Genomic DNA, 15,512 nt, shown 5'->3' on the forward strand with positions numbered 1-15,512 from the left:
TCGAGCTCGTCCACCAAGATTCCCCAAGGATCAACGAGTCTCGAATTTATCGAATTCGTGGGCCCGACCTTTACTCGCGATTAATCGATGAATCGACGAGGCACGTTACACGGCGATGACCGGACACAAAACGTAGACGCAACAGCAAGATAACAAGGTAGGTATCGGCATTAGATGCGTCAAAGTATCTTCGATGACTTCGCTTGTTCGTTATCCGCAGAAGTTTAACGGTGAATGCAAAAAAAAAAGAAAAAAAAAGCCTAATGCAGCCGGCTGCGACGAGCAGCCATCCGTGTTCTCTCGATAAGAAACTTCTCGTAGGCCTGCACGTGTGATATGTGCTTCGCGTTAACAGGGAGGAGGGGGGTGGAACTCGTTCGGGGATATCGCGCGTTACCAAGTCCTCGAACGAGCCAAGTCCCCCGTGAAACGTTTCTTCCTCCAGCAACGGGAAGGAACGCTGGTTCATTTGTTTGCGCTCGCGCACCGTTCGCACCCTTTCCTTAGTTCGAGGCGTTTAGAAATAATTAGAGGAGAGAATACGTGCGTGCGAACCTGTGGGGAGGAGAAAAAGGAGAAACGAATGTATGAGAGCATGCGTCTGCGAGAATAACGTAGGAACGAGGGTACGTAGATAGTCGTTAAATGAAACGAAGAACGCAAAGATTGTGGAGTATCTCGGTCCCGTACCTCAATACTATTCTACCGGGCTTCTTAAAGCCTTTAGCGTGATATGATAAGACGTGCCTGCTACATGATGTCGTACGTAGCTTTCGAAAATTTCACCGCCTTTAGTTTTCTATACGATTCCCATACGTCCTGGATTTTCCCTCTTTTCGCGCGTCCTTTAGAACGAAGCGTGCAATACGCTACATTCATGGTAATAATCGCCACTAAATTTCAACCGAGAACTTCCGCGAGACAGAAACGCGCGACGAAAATTGCTCACCTACACCCATTTGTTCCACAATTTTGTCCGTGATAGTTTTTTCAAAACCACGACTCCAACGTTCCGATCAGAGAACCGTCGAATTTATTTGAAGCTACACGCGACGGTAAAATTTTTGGCAAACGTAGTACGGCATTTACAACCATCAATGGCGTGTACTGTGCACGTCGCGAGAAGACGATATCCTTTTTCGGTCAATGGACAAACAAGAACAATAATAACAATAACCGATCGAAGGGAAAAGGAGATGCGCGAAAATACGACGAAAGTCAAGCCGAAGGACGTATCGCGGGACGGAAGGATTAATCGTTTCATGTAAAAGAGAGTTTATAAAAGAGCGAATATATTATAGATGTATACCTATGACGCGTTATTTAGACAATGGCGAATTGAGACAGACGTAGTCGACAGCTTAGTATTAGAAATTTGAGGCCCGATTCCGGAGGATTGAAGGGATGCACGCATTAATCATTGCTAACGCGAGCGCTATACGAGCAATGTAGCTTTTAAGGACCACCAACACACCCACCATTAACCCCTTCGTTTCCACGTCGCTCTTGGAACCGCATTATAGAAACATTCAAGAACGGATTAGATCCACAACTTCAAATCCCACACGTTTTCCCATTAATTATATTTGATTAAACATATCGTGGCGAAGTGTGATACCAGTATATGTATATTGTATAACCGTTAAACGATCTAATCGTGATCTCTAATCTTTCATTGAAGATTTTTCACGGAGACGCATATCATTAATGCTAATTTACAAATTATGTATGTTATAATTGTTGTGAAATTACAAATTATTGAGGTTCGATCCGCGAGTTATCGGCGTCTACGATTTAATTGAGATGCTAACGGTGATTGAATGTCTATATAACGCTCGAACGGGGTGAGAAACCGACGTCGTTATTGGTTACGAAGGGTTTAAAAAAAAATTCATTTGCACACGATCGATCACTAAATCGGTATCAAACGCCACTACAATCTCGCGGGAGGATAACGATTTTTCCTGGAGGTGCTACGTGAAGTTTTTGCCTCGGAAACAGATTTCCAATTCCTCGCGCTGTAACGTCAAATAGATTGTAGCGGAAATATATTATTGACAACAACTCAAAGTAAACAAGGTATAGTACAGTAAGCGAAATAAACTTAGACGGAGCTTGAGTATATATATAAATATACAGGTTAAACAACACGTGCGCACCGAATATACATCTTGTTATTTATAATAAACGAATATAAAAAAAAGAACAAGAAACATGTTGCAGAGTTCATCCCCCTCGTTATCCTTGTCCAAGATAATCTTTTTCTGTTAATCCAGGTTAAATAAAAAGCTTCAATGTTAATTTTAATAAATTTCATATGTTGGAAAAATTACTGTTTATTTATGGTCATTATTTTAGCTTCTGTTTGCATTCGAGTAAAGAGATAAAAATTTGAAACAATTTTATAGGTATTAATATACGTAATACAGATGAATCAGTTTTTCGTAAAACCTGCTAATGTCATTGTCGTAAAATATGATTTTATTATTCCAAAAATTTAGAAAAAGATTATTTGGTTTACAGTACATACAAAATACACTTCCTCCCGAACGATCATAAAAATCTTCTTACATTCGCATTGACGCAATATAAAATCAAACATTTATGAAAGATTTCTTTCGTCAACGAGAAGAACATAAACAAATATTCTTAGTGTATATATATACCGATTGCTAGTGTCGCGTGGTTTCAACAATAAACAAATTTCGTTTGAGTCTCTTTCGTGTTAAAAAAAACTGCCTAAAGAACTCGCGTTTCATGGATCCTGGATCCCATCTGGAATCCACCGCGTCAGAAAGATCTGGTATAGCGATTTAAAACAAAGAAAAAAGGACACCGTAAAAGAAATTTACCATCAAGATATATACGTACATTTTTTAAGGTATCGAGTCTTATTAACACTTGCAAAAAATTATTAATGATGCAACCATCGAGAATCCAGTTGCTTACTTTAAAAGGATTTTATTACACAATAAAATACAAAACGATACCGTGTTGAAGTCATAAAAACCTTACGAACGATCATTTAAATTAAATCTCCATATTGCTAGCCTTTAGGAACATGAGCTTCGTATAATCATTCAAATAATAAATTAATTTTGCATTTGGAACGACAACAGTATATAATTTAGGAACTTGACAAAAATCACAGTGTTTTTAATACATAAAGTATATTATAGAGTAACCACTTTTCTTTTCTGAAAATTAATTTCTTTGGTCATTCTGTAGGACCATATATGCTATGCCATTTCGAATTTGGCATTTTCAACTCCGAATTCGTAATCAGAGACCCCAAAAACCCTTGAGTAATAATTTTTATGCAAATCCCGTTAATTTTGAATATAGCGTCTGCCATATTAAATCCACCATTTTGGATTTTACACTTTCAACAACGAATTCGTAATCATCAACCCCAAACACAGCAGTATGTCAAAAAGAAACGTTCAATATTCTGTTATAATTATTAATATTCAGTTAAATATTATAAATTGATAAAAATATTAATTTATTATATGTTTCTTACTGTGGAATATTTTAGCTCTTCTGGCCGGCCCAGACAGCTGCTTCGAAAAAGTACCACACGTTAAAACTAACACACACAATGCACGACAAACTAGAAAAGGGCTAAACAGATAACTCACGCAAACCTTCAACAGTATTCTTAAGATGTGTTCGAGCGTGTGTGACATTAGAATAATTTTTGTTATGATTTTCATGTTTCCTCTTTTCGCCGCTGTGTGCAGCTCTACCGTCTCGAGTTCCCTCCAAGAGGCGCAGTAGCACGTACGCACGTACTAGTAAGTGCGTGCCACAGCGACGAGAAACCAGTCTCACGGCGATTTTTGCGACGATGGAACGACTACTGTCTTCAAGGAATCGACAGGGCCGTATATGCCTACATGTCTTACCTACTTGGGCGGACAACGACCGTTCGAACGATATGTTTAAACGTTAATCGACAATATACCATTTCTCAATAATTTAGAATCGTTTCGCGATTTTTCAATGCGGCGACATTCACCGGCACAGAATCAACGTTTAACAAGTTTGTACGATGTTATTGCGTACTCACGTCTGTGATTCCCTGAAACGTCGACAGCATCGCCCGATGTAACGTAGTCTCTTTGATTTTCAGTCACGTACTCAAAAAATTGATGTTTATACTTGTCGGAACACTTTCTTCGGAGCCGCTAGCCGCTTCGTTGACCATCGGCGGCGCTCGTAAGTGTTCGTCGGGCCCACTGCAACCGCCACCTGTCGCCGTCGAACGAAATCACGACTCGTCTTTGACAAGGCGCGCGTATTCTTGACTCGGCCAGCGTGGGAGTAAGGCTGTCCACGAGAGACGCCTGGGAAGGTGGTCGATCAATCGCCTTCTTAAGTTTACTTCAACATTTTACGTTCGTAGCCGTCAGTAATATCGAACGATCTATCGATAACCGTAGTACAAACCGCGAGTGAGTTCTTCGAGTTCGGATCAACGGGATCTCGGTGTTTCTGTCACGGAATTAAAAAGAATCGTCGTGCTCGCCGTGGAACCGGCATCGTCGCGAAACAAATTACAGTGAAAACGGAACCACAACACGCGTACGCGTTCGGTGGATACTATACGCGTTTCGATTTTCCGTGCTCGGTACTTGACACTAAAGTAACAAAAATCAGCGGAACTGAAAGTGCATTGTGATACGATGTAGACTTTGACTCTTCTTGAGTGGATTGACACAAAGACCTGCCGGGGTGATACCGGTGAAATTTTAACCGTCCGATCGTGATAAGGGAACGTGCTACGAGTCGGTGACGCTTCGTTCTCGATGCGAAACTTGGTACCGTTGCAGTTGTAAGGGCGTTTAAAAATTCGGAGTGTTATTTAGTGCGCTATTATTCAGTGTGCGGTGTCAGTGTAGTGGATATGAGTCGATCTTTATTGTGAAGGTGCCTGAGGAATTCTTCCTGGATCGAAAGGCCCTGGATAAAAGATGGGGCCAGCCAAGATTGTTGGGGTTTACGTTCTCTTCGTGGTGGCGTACGTCCTTAACGCAGACGTCATCGAAGAAAGAGGTGAGTGTTTTGTTCAGTTTTCTTCGTTCCAAGGAAATTATACCGGATCTCGGGGATCGCTATTCCAAACTACTCTACAAATATGATATCCCGTGCTAATCGAAGAACATCGAATGCTTGCACACGAAATAGTTGCGCGTATTATTTATAGCACACGTGACCAATATTTATGGTTACCAAATTAGCGTCAAGCATAGTCTATTATTCAGGAAACTGCGCTCGAATAAATATTCAAGTCCACTATTTTAGTTTCTTGCGATAAAGCCTTTCTATTTATTGCGCGTAATTTGTTCGCGATTCTGCAATTAAATTATCTGTTTTGAACGAAAGATAAAAGTTTGCTGCGATACAGATAGATTATTTTCTTATGCAATGCGAATTTAATTCCAAGTATAAAACCAATGTTGCAATAATAATGGTACCGATGTTGTTTTGAACTCTCAATTAAGTCTTCTCTTGAAACACTTTCGTTGGTGTAATCGTTTGGCGTACAGTATATTTTTTTTAAACATTAATTCGTACAAATTTCGTTCTTTATAATTTAAAATAATATAAACGTCATTCGGTATACTCGTATTTCTCACGCAAAACACAAATTTCTAATCGGGTACGTCACACGTACGTTTCATCTCGAGTCGCCTTATCGAAGTTAAAACAAGGAATTCGCTATCTCACTTGAAACAATAAGCAGACACTATTACCTTGCAGATAAGCAAACGAAAAGTCGTGTGGACGTGGTTGTTTTCCTTTGGTTCCTGATTGAAAGTAAAATGAGAATTTCTCGACAATGATTCAACCGATGCTCCGTTGTCGCGCAAACGCACTGTAATAAGTGTCGAAAGAATTTAATGGTGTGGATCACAAATTCTTTAACTTTTCGTCACATGGCCGCTGTGTACACGGCAAGTTAAATATATCTTGTTAAATGGCTAATTAGGCCTTAATAAGATCGGTTCACCCAGAGCGCTCGGGCAAGAATGAGGCCAATGGTACAACGCGTCTCGTTGGAACTTTTGTTAAATCTATCAAGCGCACTGTCAGGTGCATTTTCAATCTTTGTTATTGGAACGATCAATTTGCACGTGACAAACGAACACGCTATGGTTAATTAAGAGTGAATTCTCGATTCATCGAACGCGGATGAATAATGTGTCGCAAGTTCGCTTACGTAGCGCACGATTAGATTTGAAATTGACGATACCATCATCGTTCATCTTGTCCGTGCAGTATTTATTATTTTATTTTATTGGGACGATGGATCGTCGATGTTAATCTCGCGGACGATTCGATTTTTTGCGATCGTATCGAACAAAATTATTATCGAAAGAGATCCTTCTGGCATCGATGACGCGCAATTACAACGTTCGACGAAAGAACAGCTTGCAGGGCTTATAAAAGGGAGGTACCAAATATGGAAGGGAAACTGCAGAATCAAAGATCATGAGCCGATTCTTCATTGAATTCTTCGGTGGAGTATCGGTCGGCTGAAAAAGCCGCAGCAACCTGCGGAAGAGGCAAGAACGCGTTCCCTCGCGTTCTTGACGCAACGTCTCTTCTCTTTTCTCTCTTTAGTATGCCGAGGAAAGACATAGAGGAGCGGTAGCCAGCCGACCATGAAGTCGAGACTCGAATCGAACGCTACAATTTCGCGGCGGGTATGTTACGACCGGGAACCAGAAATATGTAACCGATCTTCGACGATCGACGATGCTCGAACGAAAATCAACGAACAACCGAGTCTGTAAACGTTGCTTCCTTTGCTTTATTTCGAGCAGAACGGTTTTATTTTCCAATAAACCATAGCGGTCGCTGATTAAATCGTCGTTTTAGAGAGGTCGTTACCAATCGTGTGTTTATTATTACCACTTGACCGTCGATAGAATGTTATTTTAATTAACTGTTATTCATCCGATTCCTCGAGTACGCGAGCAGTATCCTTTCACCGCGTTAGGAACGTTTAATAACATTATTAATTCATTTTCCAACCAGTGCGAGGTGAAACCTTTTTCCGTTCGGTTCCCTTCGCGTTTCGAACTTGTTAAACTCGTTTGCGTCGAATTTTTCAACGCGTTCCTTCGGTTAATAATTAATTCCGCCGAACGTTCACCGCGGACACGAGCGTCGGATGGAAAATTAGTATGGAATTGCGATGGCGTTCCCACGAATTCGTAACGAGTCGCATGGATGCAAGGGAACGAGCTCGGGTCAACACCACTTGAACCGATGTCGATGACGAAGATCGCAACCGATGACGCATCACCTCGCGAATCATCTTGCGCGATGATGTTTCCAAGTGATTTGACCATCGTAAAGTCCATCTCTTTGCCCGGCATCCGTGGTACGTCTCAATTTTCTTCACCGCGTCGCCCGAACGGTGCTCCATTTCCATCGAAAACGTTTTATTGCGAATAATATGTTCGCCTGACAGAGATTACAGATTGTGTCAACTTTGAAGCGAACGTACCGTCGATAAACAGCAGTATACACAACTGTTAATGGTGTTGCTCGAACGAGTACAAGATAAACGGTTTTACAGCGTCAGATTATTAGCGTTTATGTATCTTAAGCAATATTTCGATGGGAATTAACGTTTCGAGTGATCGTCGAAGTCAAGTTTCTCCGGTTTGCCATCGATTCCGGGCATCTTGAGTCGCATTTCTTGAAAACTGTAACGCTCTTGACTTACCGTGAATGAACTTTAGTAGCATTGGATGTTCAACAATTGAGCTATCTCTGCTGGTGCAGTGGCGGCAGCAGAAGCAATCAGGGTCGAGCGACAATGCATTCACCTCGTGCATCGACCACGCTTTACTTGGTACATTGTCTCGCGTTCTAACGATATACTTATTTCTCTATATTACTTCGTGACAGGCAAACTCCATTTCCGCTATGTAAACGTTTTCATAACGAGTATCGCAGCGAACACGAGGCACTGTCTTCGTAACTTTGGTTAAAAATAATATTCGCGTTAGAAGTATTTCCTCCATAATTAGTGCTTTCGTGCTTTACGAGATATCTGTTTCACGATATTTCGTGAAAAAATCGATCAAAAACCGTGGGATGCTTATGTATGTACAATGGATAAAGAAAATCTGTGAATAGTCGGGTGTAATCGGAAACTAATAAATGCAATGTGTTAATTAGAGGGAAGCGCGAAGCTTGTGCTCTGAATCAGTGAGAACATGACTATGTCAATCTATATCCGAGGGTCTGCAGACCCACGTGTCTGGTAAATCGAGAAAGAGACCGAAGTAACGTAGTTCAATTACAAGGAACGCATTCACAGCTGGTTGTAGACACGAGCCTGAGTGTACCGGGCTTAACCGTAATTGTTTAATGGGCTAATGAAATGATACACCCGCCGAATCTAAGCGCTCACAAAAAGCCAATTGTGCTCCACCGACATTCCACGATTATTCTGACTTCGCTGAATGATCCATACGTGATCTGTCCACGTGGCGTTGATTCGTTGCTAAAGAATTTTAGTAAAGTAACATACGATGTGACCTCGATGTGTGTTAAATCGACATATTTTGATCGTTTGTTTCACGTCGTTCCTGCTCTGAAACGGTAGTATTTATTAACAACGCGACGGAATTGCATTCTTTCGTATCGTTATTGAAATCAAATGCGAAACAGAGGTAACAAAACGTGATTTCGTTCGCAGCTACTCGCGTAACAACAATAATACCTTCTCGACGTACGTACGAGTCCGTAATTTGTGTTGAATATTGAAAACGGAAATCTGGCAACGCGGTGAAGAAAATCTGAGCGAAATACAGTCCGTTTACCTTGCGGGCGAAAGATGTATCCCGCTGTGAGGGTTTAACGGTGGCTACCTCTCCTTCATTCATGTTGCTTTTCGTTCTATGAAGGAATCTCCGAGTGACCTTTCCTGTAGTTACGATAGTATTGACTCCGATGTTACGAAGAACATGATTCAGTAGTATGCCAAAAAGAATGAAACAAATTTTCCTTGCGATCCTACAGATCGACGGAAGTATGTTTTTCCTTCAGAATGGAAATCGAACAATTTTACACTTTTATACTTGCATTAAGAATTGTTCCATATAGATAATTCTCGTTAAACGTATCCAAGCATAACTTGGAAAGTACCTTGATTTAAATATCTGTTACGAAGAATGGCCTAATTGCTAGTCTAATCCGGTTTGGAACGATCTCTAAGTAAAATCTATGTAACACTGTATTAATATAATGTACATGCGTGTCAAGTATGCCTTTCTGCAAGAACTACAAGAAATTCCTTGTCTTAGCGATCTTGTCATTTATCCACGACGTACACCTTTGTCTCTTTCAGTATACGAGTGTTTATTAGCTATTCTTGAGTCTTCCACTAAGCTAATATTTTGATCGACTTTAACGTATTACTCGCGTACTTCATAAAGTCATTTAAGAGGAACATAACAATGGTTTCCATCCTCGACATCGTTTTATCAAAGGATGCGTCAATCGACCCATGCATAAAATGCAAAAAATCTAAGAATCACGAAAACTACAAACCCTTAAAATTATATTATCGATAGGAGTTTCTCAAAATATTGCTTTCAAATTACCGCAAGTATTTGGAAACGAGCGTTATCGCAACTCGACGAACCGATTCCACCGCGACTCCAGAACTCTTTTTTCCCTCGCTCGCTTTTACTTACGTCGTTGCTCGATATTCAATCTTGCGTGAAAGATATTTTGCGGTTTTCGACCATCGTCGCTGTCAGTTCTCATCTACGTTTTTTCTTGCGCCCTGTACGTGAGAAAATTATGCAATGATTCCTTCGAAAACGCGTACGCAGAGTACACGCTCGAAATCGCGTCTCGTCGCTCGCGAGAAACAAGTTCAAAGACCTGTGGCGCGCATTCATCGTGACGAAAGGTTTTAAATTGGCCCTTGAAGGCGAGGATCAACATTTTTACAATCGAGTATTGAAGTTCAACGCCATTTTACCGACGCGTAATCCTAACGGGGACATTCAACGCCATGCCCGGCGTGAAATTTGAATCGTACGAGTCTCAAGGAGCATGGTCACACTTCGAGGGTCACTAACAGGAAAGGATCTTAGCCTCTTCTTAATGGCGACTGATTGTAAGAGTCTAAGCGTCGCTATTCGACGAAGCAAAAAGGACCGTCGCGACGCGTGTTCGCGTAACGTCGCCAGCCGTAGTTTCTCTTCCGTCGAACCGCGAGAAGGCTCGGAAACATTTTATTCGTTTCGCGGAAGATCCCGTGAAACTACGGGCAGCGTATCTTTCTTTTCCCGCGTTGGGAATTAAATAACCGAAACCAGTGAAATTCTGCGAATCGTTGAGAAATCAGATTATCAGCGCTACAATGTTGTATAATTTATGAAATGTAAACATGAACTTTCTATTGCACGCTGAGCGAACAATGCGTGGCTCGCTGGACCACGTACTGGAAACGCGGCAAGAAAGTATTCGACGTCGGTAACGCATTAAAAAGTAAAATTCAAATCGAAAGTCTTAATTGCGCGGTTCGGGTAAACGCTGACGCGAAAATGGTTCCGCGCGAGAAACGGGCCATTGTCCGCTCCTGCGTAAAAGTTTTACCCCGATCAGAAACAAACGACGAAACAAGGATTCCTTTGATGATTCCAAGTCTTTGAGAGCAACCTCCTTGAGACGAACTGGCTCGACCAATAATACATAGTGACTTAACACCAGCAACACTCGGTGCGCCTCGGGTGCGAAGTGAGCATAAATGCGAGACGGTGGAGTTTAATTGAGGTTGATGAGGGGGGCGCTCGTATTGGCCCGGAATTCAATGCCGCGATGATGTTCCTTGCTTGTAGCAAGACGTTGTCTTGGAGAGAATGCGTCGGAAAAATCGATGAACTCGCCTAATTCTTCGTCTGACGAATCCGGGGATCGTGCAACCGTTGCCACGAGGCGTAATTTTAGAAAGCATGGATCTTTCAAAATATTCCGTATCGTGTATTTGCGTACTTGTTGCTTACACGGTGTGACGTATTTTCGTGATTCATCGAGTAACTCTCATTTGTATTATGTAGAATCGAATAATAATTTCTGAGAGTTATTATCGCGCAAAATATCGTTTGTTACGATTCTGAAAGTAACGTGTGTAATTAACTCCGTACTCGAATGGAGAAAATTTCTCGGCCGAGGAGCACCTGAGAAAGTCGAATCGAATCCATTTCGTGTTTCCTAATGTGCCTTTAATGGCATTCCGCATGGTAATTCTCTAAATGCCTTACGAGCGTCTATAGGTGCTTCTTATCAAGCGCGTTTTGTACGCGGCTCGTACGATACTGACTCTTTGAATGGAGGCGTTCCAACTGCTTCGACGATCGAGTCGTCAGCATCCTGCCTCAATACACGCTCGTATTTCTATATACAAGAGCAACAAAGTAACGACGATACTAAGGAAGCATTTTTCGCAGATGCACGGGAAACGATATCACGGCGCTGACCTCGAAACTGATAGAATCGCGTACAAAGAAAGAAATCAGTAATTGCTAGTGGATGCTTGCGCATTAATAAGTTCGCTTGTTAAGAGATAGATAATGAATAAACGCGGGTACCGCTAACTATTCCCTTGTAATGTAGAACGAAGCTAACGAGCACGATCTATAGAAGAACTCCAGAAAAGAATTAACGGAGCATAACGTGCCTACACTCGATCAGCCTTTAACATTTTCAAATCTAATCGAACGGAACAACTGGAACAGCTGGGACGCGATATAAACTTTAACGACGAGTCTCGCGAGCAATGGCTCGTAAAATCGTGGATTCGAATAGCCCTTGAAGTCCCCTTAAAAATCGTGTCTCTCGAGTATCTACGATTTCATTAAAATTATAGAACGACAATATCGGTCCCGAGAAAGCTTCCATAACGACAACCTGTTGAGGATGTTCGCGAGCTACTAGCATTTAAGAACAGCTAGTGTCGAATTTCGTCTCTCATCCACGAAAGATGAACATGAGATGTTGCTCGTTTTAAGAATCATCGCTGTAGCTATCTCGAAAGACGGCCACTCGCGTCGATGCTCTTGAAACGCGGTTCCTGAAAGTTTTCGACCAGGAACCCGGTCGTGGACAACCCCACCACATGGTTGCAGGTTGCGTGCCGCGGTTGCGGAGCAAGAACCTCCCCTTTTGCCAGGAGTAACGCGTATATACGTTTCGCGTCCATCCTCTGCTACCTTCGACATTCCTTCCCGTCCTGCACATCCCGTCCCCTGTTCCATTCAGGCATAATAACCGTGCAGTTTCCCAGCGCGTCTTCAATGGGCGAAGATTGCACGCTACGAGACCTCAGGCCGGTCCTCGCCGTCCTCTTCCTCTCCCGCAGCAGTTGTACCGTCTCCTTCTCGTCTTCGTTATTTCTCCTCCCTTCTTCCACCCCTTTTTTCGTCTTTCTGTTTTCTCCTGCTTCGCCTCCTCCTCGTCCTCGGCCTGTGTACTTCTTCTTTTCCGCCCCTCTCCTCTAATTTCTCTCGTACCGTGGTCCCCATTCTTCGGGGGGACAGCAACGGCGTCACGCGGATACAATTTTTGGTCGTATTGGTCGAAACAAGTGTTTGCAAACTACATTTTTTTCTGTCGAAACATTTACGGTTAGAAATGTTTCCTCGCAAAAGCTAGGTTAGACAAAGACATTTTCCGTAATGCGTTATTAGGGAAGGGTCAGACTACCTGGTAATTAGTTTCAGGTAACGACGTTGCCAGTCACGCTTTTGTTAGGCAAACTACGATTCTACGGTTCAGGAGTTATACACGGTGACTGTATAAATTGCTATCGGTTTTCTCGAATTCGTTTTCGATGGTCATGAGACCGACGCGAGGCGATTCGCGCGTAAAACAGAAGTCCAACAAACCGTAATTATAGTCGCAGGGGTGATGCGTACGAGGGAATATCGTGCTGTTGCCTTGTTCTCACGTGTTCTTCTAGTTTCTCGTCACGCGAGTAAAGGCGACATCCGATTCCCAGTAGGAAAAAGGTACGAAGCGTTACGATAGGAAAGAACGTTTCTTTATTTTCCGCTTATTTTCCCTCGTCGTTCGGTATGTTATCCCACAAATCGGCGGGAAAACTCACAACAAGATCGTCTCCGCTTTTCCTAGCTTTCGATTATTTGTATTGTTGCTAAATTAACTTAAATTAAGATAGCACAGTCGTCCATTGTCGTCAATACGGTGACTTTCCCAGCTTGTTGGAGTTTTCATTTCAATCAACAAGAACTCATACTTTAGCGATCGTCGATGGTTATGATAACTGTATCACGAATGCTCGGTATGCTAGCGGATTCCACGTAAGCCCTTCTGCTCGTCGGAATCTGGTGTGCGCGATCAACAAAAGAATCGTATTGCTCGACCATGTAAGGCGATGTTTTCCTGTCCGACGACTAGCTCGTGTAAAATTGCGACGTACTCCCGTGTACCGAAAGGATGAAGAACGAGTCACATCCGTCCGTCTCCGCGGTTCGATACGCCGCAAGACGAGGCCGCGCTCGCAAGGTGGCTCCCTTCTATACCAAATGGGGCAACCCGTCTCGAAGAAAACAGCCCAGATATGTCTCCCGGGACTTAGCGCTCGTCCAAACCGGGACTCGATATCGCGAACTCGCGTTCTGTTCTCTTCGTCAGCCGGGGTGAATGTCCACTCGTCGTTGTCGTCGGCCAGACTGGATGAACAAGTGAACTCGAGCTCCCATTCCTTCGCGTCTTCAACGTATCCATCTAACCTTCGGGCAACGCCACGGTCACGCATCGACGATCTTTTACCGATGTATTCTCTAGTAGCGTACTATAATCTGCCTTCGACCATCGATACCAAAAACGTACCGATATAATTGCTACTCCATGGAGGCTTTAAGCATTAGCCTTTGGAGAGAACGAAACCGAGGATTTTATTGAAAGCGCGAAGAAAGGAGTCCGTCACATGGCGTTGACTGTGGTCGAGATCGCACAAACCTTACTTCCTTTCACGATCCTGATTCGCCGAACGAACTGCACGGACGTACGAGTCTCTTTTGCACCTACAGGACATCCCCGTGCCGTCGCACGATACGGCATGTGCACCGAGAAAATGGCGCATCCGCGAAGAATAGGTATAAAGAAAATCTGGCTGGGCATTGTTGCCAGGACTCGGGAGAATCTCGAATGGTGTGGCGGCAGTAGGCGAGACAGGGGGTCCAAGAGGGATGAAAGACACCGGGGGTTAGGTTACTCGAGGGGCCAGGACACTCAGGTACCGCATTGTTACGTCGTGGTCGTGGTACGAATCGCCGTAGCCAGCCCTGTGCATCGCGGAGGTGGATAAGCGAGCAGGAGAGCCGAGACTAACCTGCGAGCCTGTTTGTAGGTGGCACTGAACTTGAGACGGGAACTCGCCTCCAAGGGACACAAAAAAGGAAGAGAGCGATACGTCGGCATAGTTAGTTTGCATGCACCTTGCGGTCGAGCCGTGTTTAGAACCGTAAGGATCCCTCGAACAAAAAGATAAGCGAAGGATGAACGACCTTTGGAGAAACGTGTATTCGCCGGATGAGAATGACGTTAAAGAAATCATTAGCAAAAAATACGGTCGTTTAAAGATCGACGAGACCCTGTCGATAGATTTCGCCAAGGTTTATAAATATATACGACAGGCACGAAGCGAACGAAGGGAGCAGAGATCTTGTTCGGTGTCACACGTTGGCCACCCATGCAGCGTGCTGAAGTGCAACGTGTGCAAGATACAAGCTCGTCGTCGTAGTGAAAGAACCACCATAGCGCGGCGAAGATATAACGTTACATTCTGGTAGCAGGCTTGGTATGGGAACGCCACTGAGATGGAAGTGCGAGAAGAAGCAGCGGCATGTACGCTTGCCTCTCGTCGGACACAATCGCGGTTAAAGAACACCGTGTTGGTTCAACTTGGTGTACGCGCGAGGAATAAGATACTCTTCGGTTACGTTCGTAGAGGATAGCCTTACTTTGATTCCGCAATACGGTAAATACACGGGCAAATTATATACCTACGATTCTGGTACCATCGATCTTGATCTTGTACATTTTGACGTTCGAAAAATTTGAACGATCGTCTCTTCGAGCCTGGTTCGTTCAAGATTGTTTGCCGTCTTTCGGTGTCTAAATTTTTTTACCGACCCCTGGCACAGCTCGGCGAAAACGGAGCCGCACGCAAAGTTCGTTTCGCCTGCGCGCCGCAGGAGAGGACATCGTGTTCTCGTAAAAAGGCGAAAAAAGTTAGTTTGCCGGCCATGTGCGCATGGTTGGCACACTTGGTAGCAGCGCCGTGTCGAAGCACATGTCGAGCTTCTTGCCGACCATTTTTTCGCCGATGTACGGAGTCAAGAAACGCCTCTACCTCGCGTTCGACGCGCAAGTCGGTAACGTGCCACGCTACACGCGTAAAATTAAGCGAAACTTGATTGACTCTACGACACACGTCGACAGAAAAT

The 15,512-nt window shown here is 43.4% G+C and overlaps 1 protein-coding gene across 2 annotated transcripts in view; it reads left to right on the forward strand.

The window, feature by feature from the left end:
• Positions 1 to 4,326: 4,326 nt before the first annotated feature.
• The window catches only part of Egfr (epidermal growth factor receptor), a 182,079-nt gene continuing 170,893 nt past the window's right edge, over positions 4,327 to 15,512 (forward strand). For both annotated transcript variants that reach the window (XM_076776576.1, XM_076776659.1), the window contains exon 1: positions 4,327 to 5,058. Coding sequence is in view for 1 of the 2 variants with exons in the window: in XM_076776659.1 (XP_076632774.1) it covers positions 4,977 to 5,058 (82 nt within the window). In the remaining variant the exon portion in view is untranslated. The remainder of the gene's footprint in view (positions 5,059 to 15,512) is intronic.

The sequence above is a fragment of the Colletes latitarsis genome, chromosome 1 (assembly GCF_051014445.1).
Source record: "Colletes latitarsis isolate SP2378_abdomen chromosome 1, iyColLati1, whole genome shotgun sequence".
Taxonomy (NCBI): domain Eukaryota; kingdom Metazoa; phylum Arthropoda; class Insecta; order Hymenoptera; family Colletidae; genus Colletes; species Colletes latitarsis.